Consider the following 27930-nt stretch of genomic DNA (forward strand, 5'->3'; position numbering starts at 1 on the left):
GGGAGACAGAGCGCGAGGGAGACAGAGCGAGAGGGAGACAGAGCGAGAGGGAGACAGAGCGAGAGGGAGACAGAGCGCGAGAGATACAGAGCGAGAGGGAGACAGAGCGAGAGGGAGACAGAGCGCGAGAGATACAGAGCGAGAGGGAGACAGAGCGAGAGGGAGACAGAGCGCGAGAGAGACAGAGTGCGAGAGAGACAGAGCGAGAGGGAGACAGAGCGAGAGAGAGACAGAGTGAGAGAGAGAGAGCGCGAGAGCGCGAGAGAGAAAGAGAGCGAGAGAGACAGAGCGTGAGAGAGACAGAGTGCGAGAGAGAGACAGAGCGCGAGAGAGACAGAGAGCGAGAGAGACAGAGAGAGAGAGAGACAGAGCACGAGAGAGACAGAGTGCGAGAGAGACAGAATGCGAGAGAGAGACAGAGCGCGAGAGAGAGACAGAGCGCGAGAGAGAGACAGAGAGAGAGAGAGACAGAGCGTGAGAGAGACAGAGTGCGAGAGAGACAGAATGCGAGAGAGAGACAGAGCGCGAGAGAGACAGAGAGCGAGAGAGACAGAGAGCAAGAGACGGAGAGTGCGAGAGAGGGAGAGTGCGAGAGAGGGAGAGTGCGAGAGAGGGAGAGTGCGAGAGAGGGAGAGTGCGAGAGAGGGAGAGTGCGAGAGAGACAGAGTGCGAGAGAGACAGAGCGCGAGAGAGACAGAGAGCGAGAGAGACAGAGAGTGAGAGACGGAGAGTGTGAGAGATGGAGAGTGGCAATAGTCAACACAAAACCAACTCTGAATCGTGCTGATGATGGGAATTGGAGTTCTGTCTGTTTCAGGTCACATTGCTCGGGGCTGTGAGGAGGAGGCGGGTCGACTTGCTTTGCCTTTACTTTGGAAAAAGAAGCATCTGGAATATCTCGTGTGGGTGGTCATTAACATGTTGCAGCAGTGCGATTCGAATTCAGAGAGAGAGAGAGGATTGTTACTCTGCAGTGTTCCCTCTCTTAGAGAGAGAGAGAGAGGATTGTTACTCTGCAGTGTTCCCACTATGAGAGAGCGAGAGAGAGAGAGGATTGTTACTCTGCAGTGTTCCCTCTCTTAGAGAGAGAGAGAGGATTGTTACTCTGCAGTGTTCCCACTCTTAGAGAGAGAGAGAGAGAGGATTGTTACTCTGCAATGTTCCCACTCTGAGAGATAGAGAGAGAGAGGATTGTTACTCTGCAGTGTTCCCACTCTGAGAGAGAGAGAGGATTGTTACTCTGCAGTGTTCCCTCTCTTAGAGAGAGAGAGAAAGGATTGTTACTCTGCAGTGTTCCCACTCTGAGAGATAGAGAGAGGATTGTTACTCTGCAGTGTTCCCACTCTGAGACAGAGAGAGAGGATTGTTACTCTGCAGTGTTTCCTCTCAGAGAGAGAGAGAGGATTGTTACTCTGCAGTGTTCCCACTCTCAGAGAGAGAGAGAGGATTGTTACTCTGCAGTGTTCCCACTCTCAGAGAGAGAGAGAGAGAGGATTGTTACTCTGCAGTGTTCCCACTCTGAGAGAGAGGATTGTTACTCTGCAGTGTTCCCTCTCTCAGAGAGAGAGAGAGGATTGTTACTCTGCAGTGTTCCCACTCTGAGAGAGAGAGAGAGGGTTGTTACTCTGCAGTGTTCCCACTCTGAGAGAGAGAGAGAAGGATTGTTACTCTGCAGTGTTCCCTCTCTTAGAGAGAGAGAGAGAGAGGATTGTTACTCTGCAGTGTTCCCACTATGAGAGAGTGAGAGAGAGAGAGGATTGTTACTCTGCAGTGTTCCCACTCTGAGAGAGAGAGAGGGTTGTTACTCTGCAGTGTTCCCACTCTGAGAGAGAGAGAGAGAGAGAGGATTGTTACTCTGCAGTGTTCCCACTCTGAGAGAGAGAGAGAGGATTGTTACTCTGCAGTGTTCCCACTCTGAGAGTGAGAGAGAGAGAGAGAGAGAGAGAGGATTGTTACTCTGCAGTGTTCCCACTCTGAGAGAGAGAGAGAGGATTGTTACTCTGCAGTGTTCCCACTCTGAGAGAGAGAGAGAGAGAGGATTGTTACTCTGCAGTGTTCCCTCTCTCAGAGAGAGAGAGAGGATTGTTACTCTGCAGTGTTCCCTCTCTCAGAGAGAGAGAGAATTGTTACTCTGCAGTTTTCCACTTTCAGAGAGAGAGAGAGAGGATTGTCATTCTGCAGTGTTCCCACTCTGAGAGAGAGAGAGAGAGAGAGAGAGGATTGTTACTCTGCAGTGTTCCCACTCTGAGAGAGAGGATTGTTACTCTGCAGTGTTCCCTCTCTCAGAGAGAGAGAGAGGATTGTTACTCTGCAGTGTTCCCACTCTGAGAGAGAGAGAGAGAGAGTTGTTACTCTGCAGTGTTCCCACTCTGTGAGAGAGAGAGAGAAGGATTGTTACTCTGCAGTATTCCCACTCTGAGAGAGAGAGAGAGAGAGGATTGTTACTCTGCAGTGTTCCCACTCTGAGAGAGAGAGAGGATTGTTACTCTGCAGTGTTCCCACTCTGAGAGAGAGAGAGAGAGGATTGTTACTCTGCAGTGTTCCCTCTCTTAGAGAGAGAGAGAGAGAGAGAGCATTGTTACTCTGCAGTGTTCCCACTCTGAGAGAGAGAGAGAGGATTGTTACTCTGCAGTGTTCCCACTCTGAGAGAGAGAGAGAGGATTGTTACTCTGCAGTGTTCCCACTCTGAGAGAGAGAGAGAGAGGATTGTTACTCTGCAGTGTTCCCTCTCAGCGAGAGAGAGGATTGTTACTCTGCAGTGTTCCCACTCTGAGAGAGAGAGAGAGGATTGTTACTCTGCAGTGTTCCCACTCTGAGAGAGAGAGAGAGAATTGTTACTCTGCAGTGTTCCCTCTCTCAGAGAGAGAGAAAGAGGATTGTTACTCTGCAGTGTTCCCACTCTCAGAGAGAGAGAGAGAGAGAGGATTGTTACTCTGCAGTTTTCCACTTTCAGAGAGAGAGAGAGAGAGGATTGTCATTCTGCAGTGTTCCCACTCTGAGAGAGAGAGAGAGAGAGAGAGAGGATTGTTACTCTGCAGTGTTCCCACTCTGAGAGAGAGGATTGTTACTCTGCAGTGTTCCCACTCTGAGATAGTGAGAGAGAGAGGATTGTTACTCTGCAGTGTTCCCACTCTGAGAGAGAAAGAGAGAGAGAGGATTGTCATTCTGCAGTGTTCCCACTCTGAGATAGTGAGAGAGAGGATTGTTACTCTGTAGTGTTCCCTCTCTTAGAGAGAGAGAGAGGATTGTTACTCTGCAGTGTTCCCACTCTCAGAGAGAGAGAGAGGATTGTTACTCTGCAGTGTTCCCACTCTCGGAGAGAGAGAGAGTGAGGATTGTTACTCTGCAGTGTTCCCTCTCAGAGAGAGAGAGAGAGGATTGTTACTCTGCAGTGTTCCCACTCTCAGAGAGAGAGAGAGTGAGGCTTGTTACTCTGCAGTGTTCCCACTCAGAGATGGAGATTGTGAGACAGAGAGACAGAGTGATACAGCGAGATATAGGGAGAGGGGGTGAGAGATTTTGAGAGAAAGAAAGAGAGAAACAGACAGAGATGGAGAGATAGAGAATGGAAGAGGGAGCATGAGAGGCGGAGAAATAGAGACAGCGAGCGAGGGATACAGAGAGAGTCAGAAATGGATACAGAGATTTTGTGAGAGAGATACAGAGAGACAGCTAGACAAAGAGACAGTCAGACAGAGAGAGAGAGAAACAGACTGAGAGGGGGAGACAGTGTGAGAGAGAGAGAGACAGAGAGACAAGGCAGAGAGACAGTGAGGGATGAGGGGGAGATACATAGAACATTACAGCGCAGTACAGGCCCTTCGGCCCTCGATGTTGCGTCGACCAGTGAAACCAATCTAAAGCCCATCTAACCTACACTACTCCAATATCATCCATATGTTTATCCAATAACCATTTAAATGCCCTTAATGTTGGCGAGTCCACTACTGCTGCAGGCAGGGCATTCCACGCCCTTACTACTCTCTGAGTGAAGAACCTACCTCTTACATCTGTCCTATATCTATCACCCCTCAATTTAAAGCTATGTCCCCTCGTGCTAGCCATCACCATCCGAGGAAAAAGGCTCTCACTATCCACCCTATCTAATCCTCTGATCAACTTGTATGCCTCTATTAAGTCACCTCTTATCCTTCTTCTCTTGAATTAAAAGAACCTCAAGTCCCTCAGCCTTTCCTCATAAGACCTTCCCAGCATACCAGGCAACGTCCTGGTAAATCTCCTCTGCACCCTTTCCAATGCATCCACATCCTTCCTATAATGCGGTGACCAGAACTGTACGCAATACCCCAAGTGCGGCCGCACCAAAGTTTTGTACACAAGAGTTTTGTACAGAGAGAGAGCAAGAGAGTGGGGGACAGATAGAGAGATGGAGGGTATCTGGTAGAGAGAGACAGAGAGAGGTATGGGGACTCAGCCATCTCAAACCTGTTCCTCCATTCAACGAGACCACTTCTGATCTTCTAACCTATGACCTAACTCCATTCTCCTGCCTCCGACCCCAGCCTCCACATCCATCGCTAGCTTTGGGAACTGGAAATCTCCTCAACCTCAGAGATTTTAAATTACTGGCCCGGCATCGACTGCCGTTTGTGGGGAAGAGGGCTCGAAACTACCCCCCTCCCCCCCACCAACCCTTGGCTCAGTGCCCAGTACTGTCCTGCATTCACACCAGGCGTGGGCCGGGCAGGGTTGTGTAGGCCTTGCCCACTGCCTTTTGCTATGTTGCGGGTGCCACTTTGAACGCTGCTTCCTCTGCCCGCCTTTCCCTTTTGCAGGGGCGCCTTCTCCGAGGTCATGCTAGCAGAGGACCGCCAATCGAAGCGGCTGGTGGCCATGAAATGCATCGTCAAGGACATTCTGCAGGGCAGAGAGGCTGTGCTGGAGAATGAGATCGCCGTGCTGCGCAAGTGAGTGGCGGGGGGCAGGGGGGGGGTAAAACGGGAGGGCACCTCAACCTACAAAGCCAGGGGAGAAGTAGGCCATTCAGCCCCTCCATCATTCGATAAGATCATCTGCTTGCCCAGCAAATTCCCAACCCCGTCTCCCGCGATAGCATTCGATTCCCTCACCCGATGAGAATCTCACCTATTCCCGCCGCCCCCTTCCCTCTCCCTTCCAAAGCCGCACGAACAAAGAAAATTATAGCACAGGAACAGGCCCTTCGGCCCTCCAAGTCTGCACCGACCATGCTGCCCGACTGAACTAAAATCTCCTACCCTTCCGGGGACCATATCCCTCTATTCCCATCCTATTCATGTATTTGTCCAGGCGCCCCTTAAAAGTCACTATCGTATCTGCTTCCACTACCTCCCCCGGCAGTGAGTTCCAGGCACCCACCGCCCTCTGTGTAAAAACACTTGCCTCGTACATCTCCTTTAAACCTTGCCCCTCGCACCTTAAACCTGTGCCCCCGAGTAATCAGGTCGCCCCCTCAACCTCCATTGTTCCAGTGAGAACAAACCAAGTTTCTCCAACCTCTCCTCATAGCTAATGCCCTCCATACCAGGCAACATCCTGGTAAATTTTTTCTGTACCCTCTCCAAAGCCTCCACATCCTTCTGGTAGTGTGGCGACCAGAATTGAACACTATATTCCAAGTGCGGCCTAACTAAGGTTCTATAAAGCTGCAACATGACTTGCCAATTTTTAAACTCAATGCCCCGGCCGATGAAGGCAAGCATGCCGTATGCCTTCTTGACTACCTTCTCCACCTGCATTGCCACTTTCAATGACCTGTGTACCTGCACTCCCAGATCCCTCTGCCTATCAATACTCTTAAGGGTTCTGCCATTTACTGTATATTTCCTATCTGTATTAGACCTTCCAAAATGCATTACCTCACATTTGTATGGAGAGGAAAAAAAATTATTCTCATCTGTGTGTGAATAGGACAACACTGCAGGGTCTGGACTCGCCCATGAGGGGAAAGTTCCTTTCCATGTCCACCTTATCGAGACCCGTTCAGGGTCTTATCTACTTCAATCGAGTCTCCCCCTCACGCACAAACTTCAGTGTTCACAAGCTCAGTCCGTCCAACCTTCCCTCAGAAGGCAACCCAGGGTGGCACGGTGGCACAGTGGTGGGCACTGCTGCCTCACAGCGCCAGGGACCCAGGTTCGATTCCCAGCTTGGGTCGCTGTCTGTGTGGAGTCTACACGTTCTCCCTGGGTTTCCTCCGGGTGCTCCGGTTTCCTCCCACAGTCTGAAAGACGTGCATTGGCCACTGCTAAATTCTCCCTCAGTGTTACCCGAACAGGTGCCGGAGTGTGGCGACTACGGGATTTTCACAGTAACTTCATTGCAGTGTTAATGCAAGCCTACTTGTGACACTAATAAATAAAGCGTAAAACCCTAATTTTTCTTATTCATTTGTGGGTCGTGACCATCGATGGCTGGCCAGCATTTATTGTAAGAAGTTTAACAACACCAGGTTAAAGTCCAACAGGTTTATTTGGTAGCAAAAGCCACACAAGCTTTCGGAGCTCCAAGCCCCTTCTTCAGGTGAGTGGGAATTCTGTTCACAAACACAGACACAGACTCAATTTACATGAATAATGGTTGGAATGCGAATACTTACAACTAATCAAGTCTTTAAGAAACAAAACAATGTGAGTGGAGAGAGCATCAAGACAGGCTAAAAAGATGTGTATTGTCTCCAGACAAGACAGCCAGTGAAACTCTGCAGGTCCACGCAACTGTGGGAGTTACAAATAGTGTGACATGAACCCAATATCCCGGTTGAGGCCGTCCTCGTATGTGCGGAACTTGGCTCTCAGTTTCTGCTCAGCGACTCTGCGCTGTCGTGTGTCGCGAAGGCCGCCTTGGAGAACGCTTACCCGAATATCAGAGGCCGAATGCCCGTGACCGCTGAAGTGCTCCCCAACAGGAAGAGAACAGTCTTGCCTGGTTTATTGCCCATCCCTAGTTGCCCTTATTCAGAGGGCAGTCGAGAGTCAACCACATTGCTGTGGCTCTGGAATCACATGTAGGCCAGACCAGGTAAGGATGGCAGATTTCCTTCCCTGAAGGACATTAGTGAACCAGATGGGTTTTTCCGACAATGGTTTCATGGTCATCAGTAGATTCTTAATTCCAGATATTTTTTATTGAATTCAAATTCCACCATCTGCCGTAGCGGGATTCGAACCCGGGTCCCCAGAACATTAGCCGAGTTTCTGGATTCATAGTCTAGCGATAATACCACTAGGCCATGGCCTCCCCTGTTCCAGGTATCAATCCAATAAATCTCTGAACCGCCTTCAACGCATTTACATCCTTCCTTTAAATGAGACCAAAACTGCTCACAGTATTCGAGATGTGGTCTCACCAACGCCCTGTATAACCGAAGCATAACCTCCTTACTTTTATCTTCAATTCCTCTCACAATAAAGGAGGGCATTCCATTGGTCTTCTTGATTACTTGCTGTCCTTGCATGCTAACCTTTTGTGACTCATGCACTAGAACGCCCAGATCCCTCTGCACCTCGGAATTCTGCAGATGTTCTCCGTTTTAGTCATACCCTTTTGTTCTTCCTGCCAAAATGAATAGCTTCACATTTCCCCATCTGCCAGATTCTTGCCCACCTATCAATATCCTCTGCAACCTCCTTATGTCTTCTTTGCAACATACTGTCCTACCTATCTTTGTGACATCTGGAAAATTAAGCTACCATGTCTTCACACGCCTCATCTATGTCATCAATGTTAGTTGCAAAATGTTGAGGCCCCAGCACAGACCCCTGCGGGACCCCATTTCTCACATCCTGCCAATCAGACAAAGACTCATTTATGCATACTCTCAGTTTTCTGCCTGCCAGCCAATCTTCTATCCATGTGAATATGTTACCCCCGTCACCATGTTATTTTCTACAATAACGGTGGGGTAACCGGGAATAGGGAACAGTGTCTGTCATTCACTGTGCGAGAGAGAGGCAGGTACCTGCTTCACAGATGAGGGACATCCAGCTATCGGGATGTGGGTCAGGGGAGTGCGACCTTGATTGCTCCCTCGAGAACAGAATTCCTGGCATTTTTAAGATTGCCTTTCAGTGCCTCTAGGGCAGATTTTGTTTCTCATCCTTTGATGGGGCCAATATTTGTTGCCAAAGTCTAAAGGCGTAACATAACATATCCCCTCAAACTCCGTACACCCTGCCACTGTGCCCTCTCCCCTATACACAGACAAATATACACCTAACCTGAACCCTAACTCCTAACCCCTGAACCCTAACCTTAACTGTGAAACATCCCCTCAAACTACCTACTTCCCGTCTACACTCCCCCGCTACACGCACACACGCATGCACGCACGCACACATGTCCACAAACACCTAACCTGAACCTTAACACTAAACCCTAACTCGTAACCCGAACCCATAACCCTAACTGGGGCGGCATGGTGGCACAGTGGTTCGCGCTGCTGCCTCACAGCGCCAGGGACCCAAGTTCGATTCCTGGCTTCGGGTCACTGTCTGTCGTGGAGTTTGCACGTTCTCCCCGTGTCTGCGTGGGTTTCCTCCCACAATCCGAAAGGTGTGCTGGTTAGGTGAATTGGCCACGCTAAATTCTCCCTCAGTGTACCCAAACAGGTGCTGGAGTGCGGTGGCTCGGGGATTTTCACAGCAACTTCATTGCAGTGTTAATGCAAGCCTACTTGTGACACTAATAAAATAAAATAACCCATAACCCTAACCCATAAGACCATAAGACATTGGAGCAGAATTAGGCCACTCGGCCCATCGAGTCTGCTCCACCATTCAATCATGGCTGATATTTTTCTCATCCCCATTCTCCTGCCTTTTCTCCTGATCCCCTTATTAATCAAGAACCTATCTATCTCTGTCTTAAAGACACTCAATGACCCGGCCTCCACAGCCTTCTGCGGCAAAGAGTTCCACAGATTCACCACTCTCTGGCTGAAGAAATTCCGCCTCATCACTGTTTTAAAGGATCGTCCCTTTAGCCTGAGGTTGTGCCCTCTGGTTCTAGTTTTTCCTACTAGTGGAAACATCCTCTCCACGTCCACTCTATCCAGGCCTCACAGTATCCTGTAAGTTTCAATAAGATCCCCCCTCATCCTTCTAAACTCCAACGAATACAGACCTAGAGTCCTCAACCATTCCTCATACGACAAGCTCTTCATTCCAGGGATCATTCTTGTGAACCTCCTCTGGACCCTTTCCAAGGCCAGCACATCCTTCCTTAGATACGGGTCCCAAAACTGCTCACAATACTCCAAATGGGGTCTGATCAGAGCTTCAGAAGGACACCCCTGCTCTTGTATTCAAGCCGTCTTGACATGAATGCTAACATGAACCCCTAAAAAACTCTCCAACGCACACACAACCTTGACCCCAACCCCAGAAACACATAAACCCTCAACCTAACAGAACCTTCTCCCAACACACACCAACTCAACAACCACCTCCCCCAACCGCCTAAAATACGGCAGAACCAGACCTGTCTTCCTCTTCCCCCCCCCCTCCCACACGAGGGTACCCCTCATTCACCACCCTGCACAAGAAAAAAAACTAACAGGAGTAAGAATATATTTTAAAAATGGAAAAGGCCCAGAAGACAACCAGCCAAAATATAATGGCAAGGCATCACAGGGGACAACAAGGGTTGGACGTAAGCCGAAAGAAAAGTGGCAGAAGTGTCCGACCCCAAAAACTAACTCTGACCTTAACCCCTAAACCTGACCCCTAACCCCTAGCCATTAGGTTTTGAATGATAGGATGGGATCTAAGCCACGGCTATGGGTTGGGGAATCATTTAGGGATGGAGGGGGGAGGGGAGGAGATGACGGCAGTGAATCTAGAGGAGTGAGGGGCAGAAGGGTCTCAGGGAGGAAAGCAGTGACGGTATGTTGGTGATAGGATGTTGATCATGCTGGAGCAGGGAGGTGACAGGTGAACAAGGGGTTTGGGGAGGGTGCTGGAGGGTGCACCAGTTTCTCTCATAATGCACCAGCGAATTAAGTATGTTGCAACGATATTGGGGAAGGATGAGTGTTTGTCTCCGGACACTGGGGAGCACCATCCCCCCCTCCCCCACCCCTTCACATCCTCATCTACCAATAGCTTTGGGATTTACCTGTGCATTCACCTGAGAGAGCAGACGGAAGGGGCAACTATAACGGTTGACCACAAAAAAACACTCCACCAACAGTGAGGCGCTCACTCATCATTGCCCCTCCGACAGTGCAGTTCTTCCTCAGCATTGACCCTCTGATAGTGCGGCGCTCCCACAGCACTGACCCTCCCACAGTGCCACACTCCCTCAGCACTGACCCTCCCACAGTGCCACACTCCCTCAGCACTGACCCTCCCACAGTGCGGCGCTCCCTCAGCACTGACCCTCCCACAGTGCCACACTCCCTCAGCACTGACCCTTCCACAGTGCGATGCTCCCTCAGCACTGACCCTCCCACAGTGCGGCGCTCCCTCGGCACTGACCCTCCCACAGTGCGGCGCTCCCACAGCACTGACCCTCCCTCAGCACTGACCCTCCCACAGTGCGGCGCTCCCACAGCACTGACCCTCCCACAGTGCGGCGCTCCCTCAGCACTGACCCTCCCACAGTGCGGCGCTCCCACAGCACTGACCCTCCCACAGTGCGGCGCTCCCTCAGCACTGACCCTCCCACAGTGCAGTTCTCCCTCAGCATTGACCCTCCCACAGTGCGGCGCTCCCTCAGCACTGACCCTCCCACAGAGCGGCGCTCCCTCAGCACTGACCCTCCCACAGTGCGTCGCTCCCACAGCACTGACCCTCCCACAGTGCGACGCTCCCTCAGCACTGACCCTCCCACAGTGCGGCGCTCCCTCAGCACTGACCCTCCCACAGTGCGGCGCTCCCTCAATATTAGGTCTGGGTGGAGGGGCAGATTTTGGGGTATTGAGTCTGGAGTTCTATTCTCTGGCGCTGAGGCTCAAACCTAGGATGATCTGAATCACCAAGGGCAGGTAGCGATCCTTGGAATGAGGGTCAACATTGCTTCCAATTCCCTTTGCGAGAAATAATTAATGCGGGGGATACAAAAATGTTGCCAAGGTTTTTCTCATTGTCTCTTTCTGTGGAGAATGAGCTAGAGATTAAAAATAGAGATTCGCGGCTGTTGGAGATTAAATAGAGTGAACACGAAAAGAATTCCAGTCAGATTTGACATTGGTTGTTGCCATGGTTACCGAGTAAATAATTTATATAATAAAAAGTACTTGAAAGCTTTGAGGAACCTCTCGCTTCAATTTTCCTGACCCAAATTCTGTAACCCTTTTTGTGCCCGATTAATGGTTTTCATTTTTCGCACTTTCGCCTGTCTGACTTTGCCAAACTCCCGGCGTGTAGGCCTCATGAATGCCTGGTAACCAGCAAGTGGGCCTGAGCTTGCCAAATGATTGGCGAATAGGCCCCAAGCTGCTTGATGATCAGTGTGCAGACGTCAGGCTTTCTGGCGACAGGTTACACCTGACGACGTTGCCAAAAGCCTGGGCAAGTAGGCTTCATGGATGCCGGGTGACCATCAAGAAGGCCTGACATTGCCTGGCAAGTAGGCCTGAACAACCGGCAAACAGGCCTCACAGGTGCCTGGTGACCAGTGAGTAGGCCTCAAGTTGCCAGGCGACCATTGAGTAGGCTTGAAGTTGCCTGGCAACAGGCAGATAGGCCTCATGCTGCCTGCTGACCAGCGAGTAGGCCTGAAGTTGCCTGGCAACCGATGCGTTCTGGCCTGGCATTGCCAAACGACTGCCAAATCGGCCTCACGCTGCCTGGCAAATGACAAGTATACCTGCTAGGTGTACTACGTGTACTAAGTATACTAGGTGGCTAGGCCTCATGTGATGGGTGGATGGATGAATTGCCAGATGGACTAACGGATTGACTCCCGACCACCTGCCTACTCTCAGTGTTGTGTAAATGTTTCCTTTTACAGGATCAAACATGAGAATATCGTCTCTCTTCAAAAGGTGTACGAAAGTCCCAGTCACCTGTACCTTGTGATGGAACTGTGAGTAACCCAGCGACATGTACGATTCACAGGCCAAGGGCAAGGGGAGAATGAGGGAGAAGGGGAGAGGGAGAGAGTGAGAGAGAAAGAGAGAGACAGATAGACGGGAAAGAAGAGAAGAGAGAAAGGGGGAAAGAGATAGAGAGGTGGAAAGAGAGAGGCGGAGCAAGAAAGAAAGACAGAAAGAAGGAAAAAGAAGAGAGAAGTGAGGGGCGCGAGAGAGAGAGAAAGGGGGAAAGAGATAGAGAGGGGGAAAGAAAGAGGGAGGAGCAAGAGACAGAAAAAGAGTGGTAGAGAGAGCAAGAGAGTGAGAGACAGATAGGGAGATACTGAGAGAGACAGAGAAAGAGAGAGGGAGAAGAGAGAGATAGATAGAGACAGGGGACAGGGAGAAAGTGAAAGAGATAGAAAAAGGGACTAACAGAGAGAGAAAGGGAGGGACAGACAAAAAAGAATAAGTGATAGAGAGATGGAGAGAGAGGAAAAGAGAGATAGATAGTTAGATAGATAGAAACTCGACAGTGCAGAAGGAGGCCATTTGGCCCATAGAGAGTGATAGAGAGAAATAGAGGTAGACACAGAGAGAGAGAGATAGATAGCGAGAGAGACAGCAAGAGAGAGAGCAAATGAGAGGAAGAGAGAGAGGAAGAGAGAGAGACAGCAAGAGAGAGAGACAGCGCGAGAGAGAGAAAGATGAGATAGAGATACTGTATATATCAGAAAGGAGAGGCGAGGAGGGGAAGGTTACTCTGAATCTATACTGCTCTATGTGAGTGCTTTTCTCAGGGTTGTCACTTGTTGGCAGGGTGTCGGGTGGTGAGCTCTTTGACCGTATCATTGAGCGAGGGTTTTACACAGAGAGAGATGCCAGTAAGCTCATCCACCAGATCCTCGACGCCGTCAGTTACCTTCACCAGCTGGGCATCGTCCACAGGGACCTCAAGGTAGGCACGTCAGCTTGATGCAAGGGGGAGGGGTGCTCAATGTGGCAAAGGCTCATCAAACAGCCTTTGCTTTCGAGTTTAGGAGGGTAGGGGATGTTCCGGTCTCCCTCCGTTTTGTCGTGAGCGTGATTCCCCCCCAGCTACAACAAGAGAGGATCCAACCATCTCCCCTTGACATTCAATGACATTCCCATCGCTGAATCCCCCCCACTATCAACATCCTGGGGGTCACCATTGACCAGAAACTGAACTGGACCCAGCCATATAAATACTGTGGCTCCCAGAGCAGGTCAGAGGCTGGGAATCCTGCGGAGAGTAACTCACCTCCTGACTCCCCCCAAAGCCTGTCCACCATCTACAAGGCACAAGTCAGGAGTGTGATGGAATACTCTCCCACTCGCCTGGATGAGCACGGCTCCGACAACACTCGAGAAGCTCGACACCATCCGGGACAAAGCAGCCCCCCCCCCGCTCGATCGACACGCTAACCCCCCACCCTCAACATTCACTCCCTCCACCACCGACGCACAGAGGCAGCAGTGTGTACCGTCTACAAGATGCACTGACCAACTCCCAAGGCTCCTTCGACAGCGCCACCCAAACCTGCCATCTCTACCCCAAAGAAGGACAAGGGCAGCAGACGCTATGGGGAACACCCACCGCCTGCAAGTTCTCCCATTCGAGTCCCTCCACACACCATCCCGACTTGGAAATATACCGGCCGTTCCTTCACTGGGTCAAAATCCTGGAACTCCCTCCCTAACAGCACTGTGGGTGTACCTACACCACACGGGACTGCAGCGGGTTCAAGATGGCGGCTCACCCACCACCTTCTCAAGGAGGGGAATGGGGATGGAGGACAAATGCTGGGCCCGGCCAGTGGGGGCTCTCCGCAAGGGTTGGCATCGGAGACCCAAGCCAATGAGGTCCCCGGGCCCTTCCCAGCATCTCGGTGAGAGACAGAGAGAGAGGGAGAGAGACAGACAGAAAGGTAGACAGGGGCGATTGACAGAGTGGGAATGTGGGGGGGAGAACCGGAGTGAGAGCGATGAATTTAACGACTGCCTCTTGCCTCTCAGCCTGAGAATCTGTTGTATGTCTCGCCGTTTGATGACTCGAAGATCATGATCAGCGACTTTGGACTCTCGAAGATCGAAGAAACGGGGAGATTCCTGTCAACGGCCTGCGGGACGCCTGGTTACGTGGGTACAAGGCCTTTCCTCTTCGTTCCTGAACCCACTGGGGATTGATACAGGGCTATGGGGAGAGAGGGGGGCAGTGGGAATTAGTTTGGGGATTGATACAGGGCTATGGGGAGAGAGCGGGGCAGTGGGATTAGTTTGGGATTGATACAGGGCTATGGGGAGGGAGTGGGGCAGTGGGATTAGTTTGGGGATTGATACAGGGCTATGGGGAGAGAGCGGGGCAGTGGGATTAGTTTGGGATTGATACAGGGCTATGGGAGAGAGCAGGGCAGTGGGATTAGTTTGGGATTGATACAGGGCTATGGGGAGGGAGTGGGGCAGTGGGATTAGTTTGGGGATTGATACAGGGCTATGGGGAGGGAGTGGGGCAGTGGGATTAGTTTGGGGATTGATACAGGGCTATGGGGAGGGAGTGGGGCAGTGGGATTAGTTTGGGGATTGATACAGGGCGATGGGGAGAGAGCGGGGCAGTGGGATTAGTTTGGGATTGATACAGGGCTATGGGAGAGAGCGGGGCAGTGGGATTAGTTTGGGATTGATACAGGGCTATGGGAGAGACCGGGACAGTGGGATTAGTTTGGGGATTGATACAGGGCTATGGGGAGAGCGCAGGGTAGTGGGGTTAGTTTGGGGATTGATACAGGGCTATGGGGAGAGAGTGGGGTAGTGGCATCAGTTTGGGATTGATAAAGGGCTATGGGAGGGAGTGGAGCAGTGGGATTAGTTTGGGGATTGATACAGGGCTATGGGGAGAGAGCGGGGCAGTGGGATCGGTTTGGGGATTGATACAGGGCTATGGGGAGAGAGCGGGACAGTGGGATTAGTTTGGGGATTGATACAGGGCTATGGGGAGGGAGTGGAGCAGTGGGACTAGTTTGGGCATTGATACAGGGCTATGGGAGAGAACGGGGCAGTGGGATTAGTTTGGGGATTGATACAGGGTTATGGGAGAGAACGGGGCAGTGGTATTAGTTTGGGGATTGATACAGGGCTATGGGGGGAGAGTGGGGCAGTGGGATTAGTTTGGGGATTGATACAGGGCTATGGGGAGGGAGTGGGGCAGTGGGATTAGTTTGGGGATTGATACAGGGCTATGGGAGAGAGCGGGGCAGTGGGATTAGGTTTCACTTAGCCTAATGTACGGGCAGCAATGATGGAGTGATGTAGATCAGGGGAAGTTCAAGCGGCCAGCACTGGACAAGTGTTTGGCATTCAGTGGTTGCAGGGGTTGGAGGAGGTACCAGATATAGGCAGGGATAGGCTTTCCGTGAGAACACTTGTGAGGGGGGCTGTTGCATAGGTTTTCCATGTGTTTCTCTCACTTGGACCCTATCTTTGTCCCAACAGCTCCCGAGGTCCTGGAGCAGAAACCATACGGAAAATCTGTGGACTGCTGGTCAATTGGCATCATCTCGTACATCCTGTGAGTGCCTGGGGAGCTATTCTGTAACAGGATCTTATCAATCCCTCATTCCCTCCACCTCCACTCTCACACCAAAAAGGAACACTGCTGAGGGGGTGCCGCACTGTGGGAGGGTCAGTGCTGAGGGAGCGCCGCACTGTGGGAGGGTCAGTGCTGAGGGAGCGCCGCACTGTGGGAGGGTCAGTGCTGAGGGAGCGCCGCACTGTGGGTCAGTGCTGAGGGAGCGCCGCACTGTCGGAGGGTCAGTGCTGAGGGAGCGCCGCACTGTGGGAGGGTCAGTGCTGAGGGAGCGCCGCACTGTTGGAGGGTCAGTGCTGAGGGAGCGCCGCACTGTGGGAGGGTCAGTGCTGAGGGAGCGCCGCACTGTGGGAGGGTCAGTGCTGAGGGAGCGCCGCACTGTGGGAGGGTCAGTGCTGACGGGGTGCCGCACTGTTGGAGGGTCAGTGCTGAGGGAGTGCCGCACTGTGGGAGGGTCAGTGCTGAGGGAGCGCCGCACTGTGGGAGGGTCAGTGCTGAGGGAGTGCCGCACTGTGGGAGGGTCAGTGCTGAGGGAGCGCCGCCCTATCGGAGGGTCAGTGCTAAGGGAGCGCCGCACTGTCGGAGGGTCAGTGCTGAGGGAGCGAAGCACTGTAGGAGGGTCGGTGCTGAAGGAGCGCCGCACTGTGGGAAGGTCAGTGCTGAGGGAGCGCCGCACTGTGGGAGGGTCAGTGCTGAGGGAGCGCCGCACTGTGGGAGGGTTCTCCTTGACATGAGGTGCTTAAGATTGGCAGAAAGGGGTGAAAGGTGTTGGGTAAATGCGTGACCATTCTTTCCCTCTCACCCTGTGTGCAGGTTGTGTGGTTATCCCCCATTCTACCATGAGAATGACTCGGAACTCTTCAAGCAGATACTGAAGGCTGAGTTCGAGTTCGACCCTCCCTACTGGGATGACATCTCCGAGTCGGGTAGGCACCCCACCCCACCTCGATCGAGGACTCTCCCCCTTGCCCTCCACCACCCACCACCCTCTCGCCCCCGCCTCTAGGCTAGTGTCATGTGAACCCAAACCAGGATGCCCTGGGAACATTTCCCCATTCCCTGACAATCTATGCTGCATTCACTTAACCCCCCTCACTCCTCGCCCGGACTCTTGAGGGATGTGGAGGCAGCGATGGGCCTTCCTATTTCCTGGGCTCAAACAAGGGGACTCCAGGGGGGTTTTAACCGCAGCGATGCCGGGGCATTGGTCGAGTTATGTATCTGGGTCGGGGGGGAACAGCTCCTCCTAGGTTGTGGAGGTCACACTGCAGCAGGGCACTGTGCCCTGAGGTGTGAATGTTGACAAGAGCCCAGATTAATACGTGTCTCTCCTCCTCTCTCTCCAGCAAAGGACTTCATCCGGCACCTGCTGGTGAGGGAACCTGAAAAGCGACATACCTGTGAGGAGGCACTCAAACATCCATGGTAGGTGTTGAAACACGACTGTGTCAACTTGGGCTCCCTCTGTGCTTTCTCTGTCCCTCCCTCACCTTGGGCTTTGAAAGCTAATGGGATCCAGCCCCCAGTCGAATGAATCATGCCCCGTGATCTAATATAGCCCCAGTGGGCAGTATCGAGTGAACGCCGCACTGACAGAGGATCAGCGCTGAGGGAGCGCCGCACTGTGGGAGGGTCAGTGCTGAGGGAGCGCCGCACTGTGGGAGGGTCAGTGCTGAGGGAGTGCCGCACTGTCAGAGGGTCAGTGCTGAGGGAGCGCCGCCCTGTCGGAGGGTCAGTGCTGAGGGACCGCCGCCCTATCAGAGGGTCAGTGCTGAGGGAGCGCCGCACTGTGGGAGGGTCAGTGCTGAGGGAGTGCCGCACTGTGGAAGGGTCAGTGCTGAGGGAGTGCCGCACTGTGGGTGGGTCAGTGCTGAGGGAGCGCCGCACTGTGGGAGGGTCAGTGCTGAGGGAGAGCCGCACTGTGGGTGGGTCAGTGCTGAGGGAGCGCCGCACTGTGGGAGGGTCAGTGCTGAGGGAGTGCCGCACTGTGGGAGGGTCAGTGCTGAGGGAGCGCCGCACTGTGGGAGGGTCAGTGCTGAGGGAGCGCCGCACTGTGGGTGGGTCAGTGCTGAGGGAGCGCCGCACTGTGGGAGGGTCAGTGCTGAGGGAGCGCCGCACTGTGGGTGGGTCAGTGCTGAGGGAGCACCGCACTGTCGAAGGTGGCGTCTTTCATGATGGGGCATTAACCCAGTGGTTCACATCTGCCCTCGCAGGTGAATGTAAAAGATCCCATGGTCTCGACTGGATGCAAAGCAGTGAATAAGTGGGGGGGGGGGGGCTTTTATCACGGTGGCTGTTTGTGGGATCCTGCTGTGTACAAACTGGCGTCTCCCACAAGACAGAATTGAACATATTTCAAACAAAACAAGGTCATTCATTGGCTGTGAGGAGCTTTGGGATGTCCTGGGGTGGAGAAAGGGGGCTGGAAGAACGGAAGTCACCAACTGGGTAGAATGCAAACCAATGAAAGGTTGAGAGGCTGAATGCTGCCAAGCAGCCATGTTGGGCGTGGGGGTAGATTGTCGCTCCCAATCCCAATGGTGCCCAGCGTAACAGGAGCGAGGTACCGGCCCCTGACTTGGAATGTTCCCACCAACACAGTGATACAGGGGGCAAACGGAGATGGTCCAGCCCACCATCACACGCCAGGCTTTCACAATTAAACACCCGTGACCTTTGACCCACAGGATTGTTGGCGACACGGCCCTGGACAAGAACATACATGAGTCCTTCAGCGAGCAAATCAGGAAAAACTATGCAAAGATGCAATGGAAGGTGAGGGAAAGATTTCAAAATATATCCCACACCTTTCACTGTAACACTCTGATATACCCCACACCCCTCACTGTAACACTCTGATATACCCCACACCCCTCACTGTAACACTCTGATATACCCCACACCCCTCACTGTAACACTCTGATATATCCCACACCCCTCACTGTAACACTCTGATATACCCCACACCCCTCACTGTAACACTCTGATATACCCCACACCCCTCACTGTAACACTCTGATATACCCCACACCCCTCACTGTAACACTCTGATATATCCCACACCCCTCACTGTAACACTCTGATATACCCCACACCCCTCACTGTAACATTCTGATATACCCCACACCCCTCATTGTAACACTCTGATACACCCCACACCCCTCACTGTAACACTCTGATACACCCCACACCCCTCACTGTAACACTCTGATATACCCCACACCCCTCGCTGTAACACTCTGATATACCCCACAGCCCTCATTGTAACACTCTGATATACCCCACACCCCTCACTGTAACACTCTGATACACCCCACACCCCTCACTGTAACACTCTGATATACCCCACACCCCTCACTGTAACACTCTGATATACCCCACACCCCTCACTGTAACACTCTGATACACCCCACACCCCTCACTGTAACACTCTGATACACCCCACACCCCTCACTGTAACACTCTGATATACCCCACACCCCTCACTGTAACACTCTGATACACCCCACACCCCTCACTGTAACACTCTGATACACCCCACACCCCTCATTGTAACACTCTGATATACCCCACACCCCTCACTGTAACACTCTGATATACCCCACACCCCTCACTGTAACACTCTGATACACCCCACACCCCTCACTGTAACACTCTGATACACCCCACACCCCTCACTGTAACACTCTGATACACCCCACACCCCTCACTGTAACACTCTGATATACCCCACACCCCTCACTGTAACACTCTGATATATCCCACACCCCTCACTGTAACACTCTGATACACCCCACACCCCTCATTGTAACACTCTGATATATCCCACACCCCTCATTGTAACACTCTGATATACCCCACACCCCTCATTGTAACACTCTGATATACCCCACACCCCTCACTGTAACACTCTGATACACCCCACACCCCTCACTGTAACACTCTGATATACCCCACACCCCTCACTGTAACACTCTGATATATCCCACACCCCTCCCTGTAACACTCTGATATATCCCACACCCCTCACTGTAACACTCTGATATACCCCACACCCCTCACTGTAACACTCTGATATATCCCACACCCCTCACTGTAACACTCTGATATACCCCACACCCCTCCCTGTAACACTCTGATATATCCCACACCCCTCACTGTAACACTCTGATATATCCCACACCCCTCACTGTAACACTCTGATATGTCCCACACCCCTCACTATAACACTCTGATATATCCCACACCCCTCACTGTAACACTCTGATACACCCCACACCCCTCACTGTAACACTCTGATATTAGAACATAGAGAACATAGAAAAGCTACAGCACAAACAGGCCCTTCGGCCCACAAGTTGTGCCGAACATGTCCCTACCTACTAGGCTTACCTATAACCCTCTATCTTACTAACTTCCATGAACTTATCCAAAAGTCTCTTAAAAGACCCTATCGAATCCACCTCCACCACCACTACCGGCAGCCCATTCCACGCACCCACCACCCTCTGAGTGAAACACTTACCCCTAACATCTCCTCTGTACCTACTCCCCAGCACCCTAAACCTGTGACCTCTTGTGGCAACCATTTCAGCCCTGGGTAAAAGCCTCTGAGAATCCACTCTATCAATACCCCTCAACATCTTATACACCTCTATCAGGTCACCTCTCATCCTTCGCCTCTCCAAGGAGAAAAGACCTAGATCTCTCAACCTATCCTCATAAGGCATGCCACCTAATCCAGGCAACATCCTTGTAAATCTCCTCTGCACTCTTTCTATGGCTTCCACATCCTTTTTGTAATGAGGTGACCAGAACTGGGCACAGAACTCCAGGTGGGGTCTGACCAGGGTCCTGTACAGCTGCAGCATTATCTCCTGATTTCTAAACTCAATTCCTCTATTGATGAAGGCCAGTATTCCATACGCCTTCTTAACCACAGCCTCCACCTGCGACGCTGCTTTGAGCGTCCTATGAACCCAGACCCGAAGATCCTTCTGATCTTCCACACTGCCAAGCGTCTTACCATTCGCAATCCTCCAATCCTCCGGAACGTCTCCCATCTTCATTGATGACGCAAAGATCATCGCCAGAGGCTCAGCAATCTCTTCCCTCGCCTCCCACAGTAACCTGGGGTACATCCCATCCGGTCCCGGCGATTTATCTAACTTGATGCTATTCAAAAGCTCCAACACATCCTCTTTCCTAATGTCCACATGCTCAATCTTCTCAGTCCACTGCAAGTCTGCACTGCAACTACCAAGATCCTTTTCCACTGTGAATACTGAAGCAAAGTATCCATTGAGTACCTCTGCTATTTCTACCGGTTCTATACAGACTTTCCCACCGTCACATTTGATAGGTCCTACTCCTTCAGATCTTATCCTCTTGCTCTTAACATACTTGCAGAATGCCTTGGGGTTTTCCTTTATTCCTTCTCATGACCCCTTCTTGCTCTTCTAATTTCCCTCTTAAGTTCCTTCCTACCAGTCGTATACTCTTCTAGATTTCTAACATTACCTAGCTACCTGAACCTTTTGTAGGCTTTTCTATTCCCCACACCCCTCACTGTAACACACTGATATATCCCACACCCCTCACTGGAACACTCTGATATATCCCACACCCCTCACTGTAACACTCTGATATATCCCACACCCGTCACTGTAACACTCTGATATACCCCACAGCCCTCACTGTAACACACAGATATATCGCACACCCCTCACTGTAACACTCTGATATACCCCACACCCCTCACTGTAACACACTGATATATCCCACACCCCTCACTGGAACACACTGATATATCCCACACCCCTCACTGTAACACACAGATATATCGCACACCCCTCACTGTAACACTCTGATATACCCCACACCCCTCACTGTAACACACTGATATATCCCACACCCCTCACTGGAACACTCTGATATATCCCACACCCCTCACTGGAACACTCTGATATATCCCACACCCCTCACTGTAACACTCTGATATACCCCACACCCCTCACTGTAACACACAGATATATCGCACACCCCTCACTGTAACACTCTGATATACCCCACACCCCTCACTGTAACACACTGATATATCCCACACCCCTCACTGGAACACTCTGATATATCCTACACCCCTCACTGGAACACTCTGATATATCCCACACCCCTCACTGTAACACTCTGATATACCCCACACCCCTCACTGTAACACACAGATATATCCCACACCCCTCACTGTAACACTCTGATATATCCCACACCCCTCACTGTAACACACAGATATATCCCACACCCCTCACTGTAACACTCTGATATAACCCACAACCCTCACTGTAACACACAGATATACCCCACACCCCTCACTGGAACACTCTGATATACCCCACACCCCTCACTGGAACACTCTGATATACCCCACACCCCTCACTGTAACACTCTGATATACCCCACACCCCTCACTGTAACACTCTGATATACCCCACACCCCTCACTGTAACACGCTGATATACCCCACACCCCTCACTGGAACACTCTGATATATACCACACTGACCTTGGGCAGAATATTCAGTGTGTTATTGCGTTATCTCCTGCAGCGTGCATTCAATGCGACCGCGGTCGTCCGTCACATGTGCAAACTGCAGGTTGGCAGCGAGAATGATGAGGCTTCGATGAGCTCATAAACCGATGACCAATCCGGAGAGGTAATTGTTACATGCACGAATCTCACGCAACAATTTTGACCATTGGGCTGTCGGAGGGTCAGTGCTGAGAGAGCGCCGCACTGTGGGAGGGTCAGTGCTGAGGGAGCGCCGCACTGTGGGAGGGTCAGTGCTGAGGGAGCGCCGCACTGTGGGAGGGTCAGTGCTGAGGGAATGCTGCACTGTGGGAGGGTCAGTGCTGAGGGAGCGCCGCACTGTGGGAGGGTCAGTGCTGAGGGAGCGCCGCACTGTTGGAGGGTCAGTGCTGAGGGAGCGCCGCACTGTGGGAGGGTCAGTGCTGAGGGAGCGCCGCACTGTGGGAGGGTCAGTGCTGAGGGAGCGCCGCATTGTGGGAGGGTCAGTGCTGAGGGAGCGCCGCACTGTGGGAGGGTCAGTGCTGAGGGAGCGCCGCACTGTGGGAGGGTCAGTGCTGAGGGAGCGCCGCACTGTGGGAGGGTCAGTGCTGAGGGAATGCTGCACTGTGGGAGGGTCAGTGCTGAGGGAGCGCCGCAATGTCGGAGGGTCAGTGCTGAGGGAGCGCCGCACTGTGGGAGGGTCAGTGCTGAGGGAGCGCCGCACTGTGGGAGGGTCAGTGCTGAGGGAGCGCCACACTGTGGGAGGGTCAGTGCTGAGGGAGCGCCGCACTGTGGGAGGGTCAGTGCTGAGGGAGCGCCGCACTGTGGGAGGGTCAGTGCTGAGGGAGCGCCGCACTGTGGGAGGGTCAGTGCTGAGGGAGCGCCGCACTGTTGGAGGGTCAGTGCTGAGGGAGCGCCGCACTGTGGGAGGGTCAGTGCTGAGGGAGCGCCGCACTGTGGGAGGGTCAGTGCTGAGGGAGCGCCGCATTGTGGGAGGTCAGTGCTGAGGGAGCGCCGCACTGTGGGAGGGTCAGTGCTGAGGGAGCGCCGCACTGTCGGAGGGTCAGTGCTGAGGGAGTGCCGCACTGTGGGAGGGTCAGTGCTGAGGGAATGCTGCACTGTGGGAGGGTCAGTGCTGAGGGAGCGCCGCACTGTGGGAGGGTCAGTGCTGAGGGAGCGCCGCACTGTTGGAGGGTCAGTGCTGAGGGAGCGCCGCACTGTGGGAGGGTCAGTGCTGAGGGAGCGCCGCACTGTGGGAGGGTCAGTGCTGAGGGAGCGCCGCATTGTGGGAGGTCAGTGCTGAGGGAGCGCCGCACTGTGGGAGGGTCAGTGCTGAGGGAGCGCCGCACTGTCGGAGGGTCAGTGCTGAGGGAGTGCCGCACTGTGGGAGGGTCAGTGCTGAGGGAGCGCCGCACTGTGGGAGGGTCAGTGCTGAGGGAGCGCCGCACTGTGGGAGGGTCAGTGCTGAGTGAGCGCCGCACTGTGGGACTGTCAGTGCTGAGGGAGCGCCGCACTGTGGGAGGGTCAGTGCTGAGGGAATGCTGCACTGTGGGAGGGTCAGTGCTGAGGGAGCGCCGCACTGTGGGAGGGTCAGTGCTGAGGGAGCGCCGCACTGTTGGAGGGTCAGTGCTGAGGGAGCGCCGCACTGTGGGAGGGTCAGTGCTGAGGGAGCGCCGCACTGTGGGAGGGTCAGTGCTGAGGGAGCGCCGCATTGTGGGAGGTCAGTGCTGAGGGAGCGCCGCACTGTGGGAGGTCAGTGCTGAGGGAGCGCCGCATTGTGGGAGGGTCAGTGCTGAGGGAGCGCCGCATTGTGGGAGGGTCAGTGCTGAGGGAGCGCCGCATTGTGGGAGGGTCAGTGCTGAGGGAGCGCCGCATTGTGGGAGGGTCAGTGCTGAGGGAGTGCCACATTGTGGGAGGGTCAGTGCTGAGGGAGCGCCGCATTGTGGGAGGGTCAGTACTGAGGGAGCGCCGCACTGTCGGAGGGTCAGTGCTGAGGGAGCGCCGCATTGTGGGAGGGTCAGTGCTGAGGGAGCGCAGCACTGTGGGGGGGGGTCAGTGCTGAGGGAGCGCCGCATTGTGGGAGGGTCAGTGCTGAGGGAGCGCCGCACTGTGGGAGGGTCAGTGCTGAGGGAGCGCTGCATTGTGGGAGGGTCAGTACTGAGGGAGCGCCGCATTGTGGGAGGGTCAGTACTGAGGGAGCGCCGCACTGTGGGAGGGTCAGTACTGAGGGAGCGCCGCATTGTGGGAGGGTCAGTGCTGAGGGAGCGCCGCACTGTGGGAGGGTCAGTGCTGAGGGAGTGCCGCATTTTGAGATGCCCTGTGGTGGTGAAAAGGGAGCTGGAGGAAAAGCAACTTTTCAACTGGGCACTCCCATTCTCTGCCCTCCCCCACAGCATTCTAGGGGGGTGCGCAGGATTGAGACTCAAAATGGCCACTGGGTCAAAGGTGAATGGCCAAATCACCCATCATGCCCTTCTCCTGGTGACTTGCATGGTTGCTAGCTGTGATTGGACTCAACTCTGAATGCCCTCAGTTCTTCCAGTTGCCCCTCCTAGGTTTAACAGACCCCTCTCCCACTAGATCCCCACTGTATCTGAGGATTTTCTTGAACAAGAATTCACATCTCTCTGAGGGAAGGAATTTCTCCTTCTCCCAATCTCTCCTCCCAGGGAGGCACATGGAGGATTGGGAATGGTGGCAGCCAGTGGTTGGAGGATGTTGCACGTTGAGGCGGGTGTGTGGTTGTTCCCTCAGGGGTTTTAATCGTGTCTGTGTTGCTTTGTTCCCAGCTGCCGTGACGTGGCCTGGACTCCGATGACGTGACCTTTCACTAACCCCTCCCTCCTCCGTGCGTCCATCTTGGTGTTTTGTGGCATGCTCCATTCTCTGGTGCCTCCCTGGATGGCTGCCATCCCTCCCTGCCCGCCGTCCCCCTCGCCGACCGACTGCGTGTCGGCCCACGAGGGTCCTCTGCCAATGTGCCACTGTCCCCACCCCGCTGCACCTTCATTGGGTGAAGTAAATCCCATGGGAAGATCTGCCGCCATTTTGCTTGACCCAACCACCGCAATCCTCCCCCCACCCACAACACCCCTCCCTCCCCCTCACCCGTTGGGGGACGCTTTGTGGAACCGCTGGGCTCCAAAATGGCCGACGGTGCACGAGTCATCTGTCATCTGCAAGGGTTGGAGGAGTGGTAGATCGGTCTTTGGGAAGGTGGGTGGGATAGGGAGGTTTGAGAGATCAGGCATCCTCCTCAGCGCAAAACTCCCCTCTCCCCCCACCCCACCTCAGTCCCCAAAAGGTTTGGAGGGGTTGGGGAGGAGGGTGTCTCAGAACTTGGGCTGTACCCCCTCCCACAGCCAAATAGCCCATCCGGGTGAGCTAGACGGAGGTATGGGTTTTAAGGGGGAAAAGCTGTGGAGGGGGAAATGGAAAACCCTTTTGAAAGCTCCCGTTTGGCAGCCATTGAGTTTGGAGGTGGTGAGGAGGGGAGGTGAGGTGAGGTGGGGCGGCAGCCATCTTGGTAGTCGCCATGGAAACAATGGAGGCCTTTCCGTGTTACAGCGGGGCTCATAAACAGCCGGTGGGGTTAGGAGAGTGGAGGAGGTGAGGTAGGCGGCAGGAATGAAGAGACGGAGGGAGAGGGACGAGGAAGGGCAGGGTGGCGGTAAAAACCCACATCCCTCCAGGGATCGCAAAGAGCCGCCAAACACCCCTCCTTTCCAAGTGGAACGCGCCCGCCCGATGATGTCAACAGCTGGCGGGAAATGAAGGTGACCCCGGGCGGAAGAGTTGATGGAGGCCGGCGGGGGGGGAGCATCGGGCCTAACTCATCCTGGGAGAACCTCAAGCCTTGATGGTCGAATTGAAAATTCCAGATGCATGAACCCTTTTCAACTTTGACCTCCTGTGCTTATTGAACGTGCATGCTGGTCCTCAATGTTGGACCCAAACTGCTTGATGAGATCCTTCAGTAAAAAGTGGAACACACTCTGAAACCCTTGATTCAGACTCGTTCTTGCACTTCCAGGTGGCCTCAACCTTCAAAGTGAGGGAGATTCTTTCACTGGGCATCTGAGAAAGAGACCGGATACAATGCTGTACCTGTCCTGGGAGTGTTTGATGGGGACAGTGTAGAGGGAGCTTTACTCTGTATCTAACCCCGTGCTGTACCTTCCTGGGAGTGTTTGATGGGGACAGTGTAGAGGGAGCTTTACTCTGTATCTAACCCCGTGCTGTACCTTCCTGGGAGTGTTTGATGGGGACAGTGTAGAGGGAGCTTTACTCTGTATCTAACCCCGTGCTGTACCTGTCCTGGGAGTGTTTGATGGGGACAGTGTAGAGGGAGCTTTACTCTGTATCTAACCCCGTGCTGTACCTGTCCTGGGAGTGTTTGATGGGGACAGTGTAGAGGGAGCTTTACTCTGTATCTAACCCCGTGCTGTACCTGTCCTGGGAGTGTTTGATGGGGACAGTGCAGAGGGAGCTTTACTCTGTATCTAACCCCGTGCTGTACATGTCCTGGGAGTGTTTGATGGGGACAGTGTGGAGGGAGCTTTACTCTGTATCTAACCCCATGCTGTACCTGTCCTGGGAGTGTTTGATGGGGACAGTGCAGAGGGAGCTTTACTCTGTATCTAACCCCGTGCTGTACCTTCCTGGGAGTGTTTGATGGGGACAGTGTAGAGGGAGCTTTACTCTGTATCTAACCCCGTGCTGTACCTGTCCTGGGAGTGTTTGATGGGGACAGTGTAGAGGGAGCTTTACTCTGTATCTAACCCCGTGCTGTACCTGTCCTGGTAGTGTTTGATGGGGACAGTGCAGAGGGAGCTTTACTCTGTATCTAACCCCGTGCTGTACCTGTCCTGGGAGTGTTTGATGGGGACAGTGCAGAGGGAGCTTTACTCTGTATCTAACCCCGTGCTGTACATGTCCTGGGAGTGTTTGATGGGGACAGTGTGGAGGGAGCTTTACTCTGTATCTAACCCCATGCTGTACCTGTCCTGGGAGTGTTTGATGGGGACAGTGCAGAGGGAGCTTTACTCTGTATCTAACCCCGTGCTGTACCTGTCCTGGGAGTGTTTGATGGGGACAGTGTAGAGGGAGCTTTACTCTGTATCTAACCCCGTGCTGTACCTTCCTGGGAGTGTTTGATGGGGACAGTGCAGAGGGAGCTTTACTCTGTATCTAACCCCGTGCTGTACCTGTCCTGGGAGTGTTTGATGGGGACAGTGTAGAGGGAGCTTTACTCTGTATCTAACCCCGTGCTGTACATGTCCTGGGAGTGTTTGATGGGGACAGTGTAGAGGGAGCTTTACTCTGTATCTAACCCCATGCTGTACCTGTCCTGGGAGTGTTTGATGGGGACAGTGCAGAGGGAGCTTTACTCTGTATCTAACCCCGTGCTGTACCTGTCCTGGGAGTGTTTGATGGGGACAGTGTAGAGGGAGCTTTACACTCTGTCTCTCCCAGAGGCAACAGTCCAAGAGTGTTTACAGCAGAGAAGGAGTCCATTCTGCCCCTCTTCTTGATCCTGTTATACATGCCAGTTTTGCAAGTCTCAGCTGATACCTGATAAACTCACTGGGTGGGGTTCACTGTGGGATACAGTGATACAGGCCAGAAAAGCAACTTCAGTGGCCCGATGGCTGTTCAAAGAGGCCGCAAGACAGTCACAACTGCGTTTTTCTCATACCTTTACCGCAGTAACCCATCCTCATGGCACTTCACAGGAACAGCAATCAGA

General features: G+C 53.2%; 1 protein-coding gene across 2 annotated transcripts in view; it reads left to right on the forward strand.

The window, feature by feature from the left end:
• Window positions 1-26186, forward strand: part of LOC144487704 (calcium/calmodulin-dependent protein kinase type 1-like) — a 32439-nt gene extending 6253 nt beyond the window's left edge. Inside the window, exons 3-12 of one of the 2 annotated variants that reach the window (XM_078205789.1) lie at window positions 4797-4928; window positions 11956-12030; window positions 12836-12974; window positions 14054-14180; window positions 15527-15602; window positions 16434-16546; window positions 16967-17045; window positions 18308-18395; window positions 22222-22329; window positions 24971-26186. In XM_078205789.1, coding sequence (XP_078061915.1) covers window positions 4797-4928; window positions 11956-12030; window positions 12836-12974; window positions 14054-14180; window positions 15527-15602; window positions 16434-16546; window positions 16967-17045; window positions 18308-18395; window positions 22222-22308 — 916 coding nt within the window. In that variant the 3' untranslated portion in view covers window positions 22309-22329; window positions 24971-26186. The remainder of the gene's footprint in view (window positions 1-4796; window positions 4929-11955; window positions 12031-12835; window positions 12975-14053; window positions 14181-15526; window positions 15603-16433; window positions 16547-16966; window positions 17046-18307; window positions 18396-22221; window positions 22330-24970) is intronic. The other variant, XM_078205790.1, reaches the window with a different exon arrangement.
• Window positions 26187-27930: the final 1744 nt, after the last annotated feature.

Source organism: Mustelus asterias, unplaced genomic scaffold (genome assembly GCF_964213995.1).
Source record: "Mustelus asterias unplaced genomic scaffold, sMusAst1.hap1.1 HAP1_SCAFFOLD_984, whole genome shotgun sequence".
NCBI classification, from domain to species: Eukaryota; Metazoa; Chordata; class Chondrichthyes; order Carcharhiniformes; family Triakidae; genus Mustelus; species Mustelus asterias.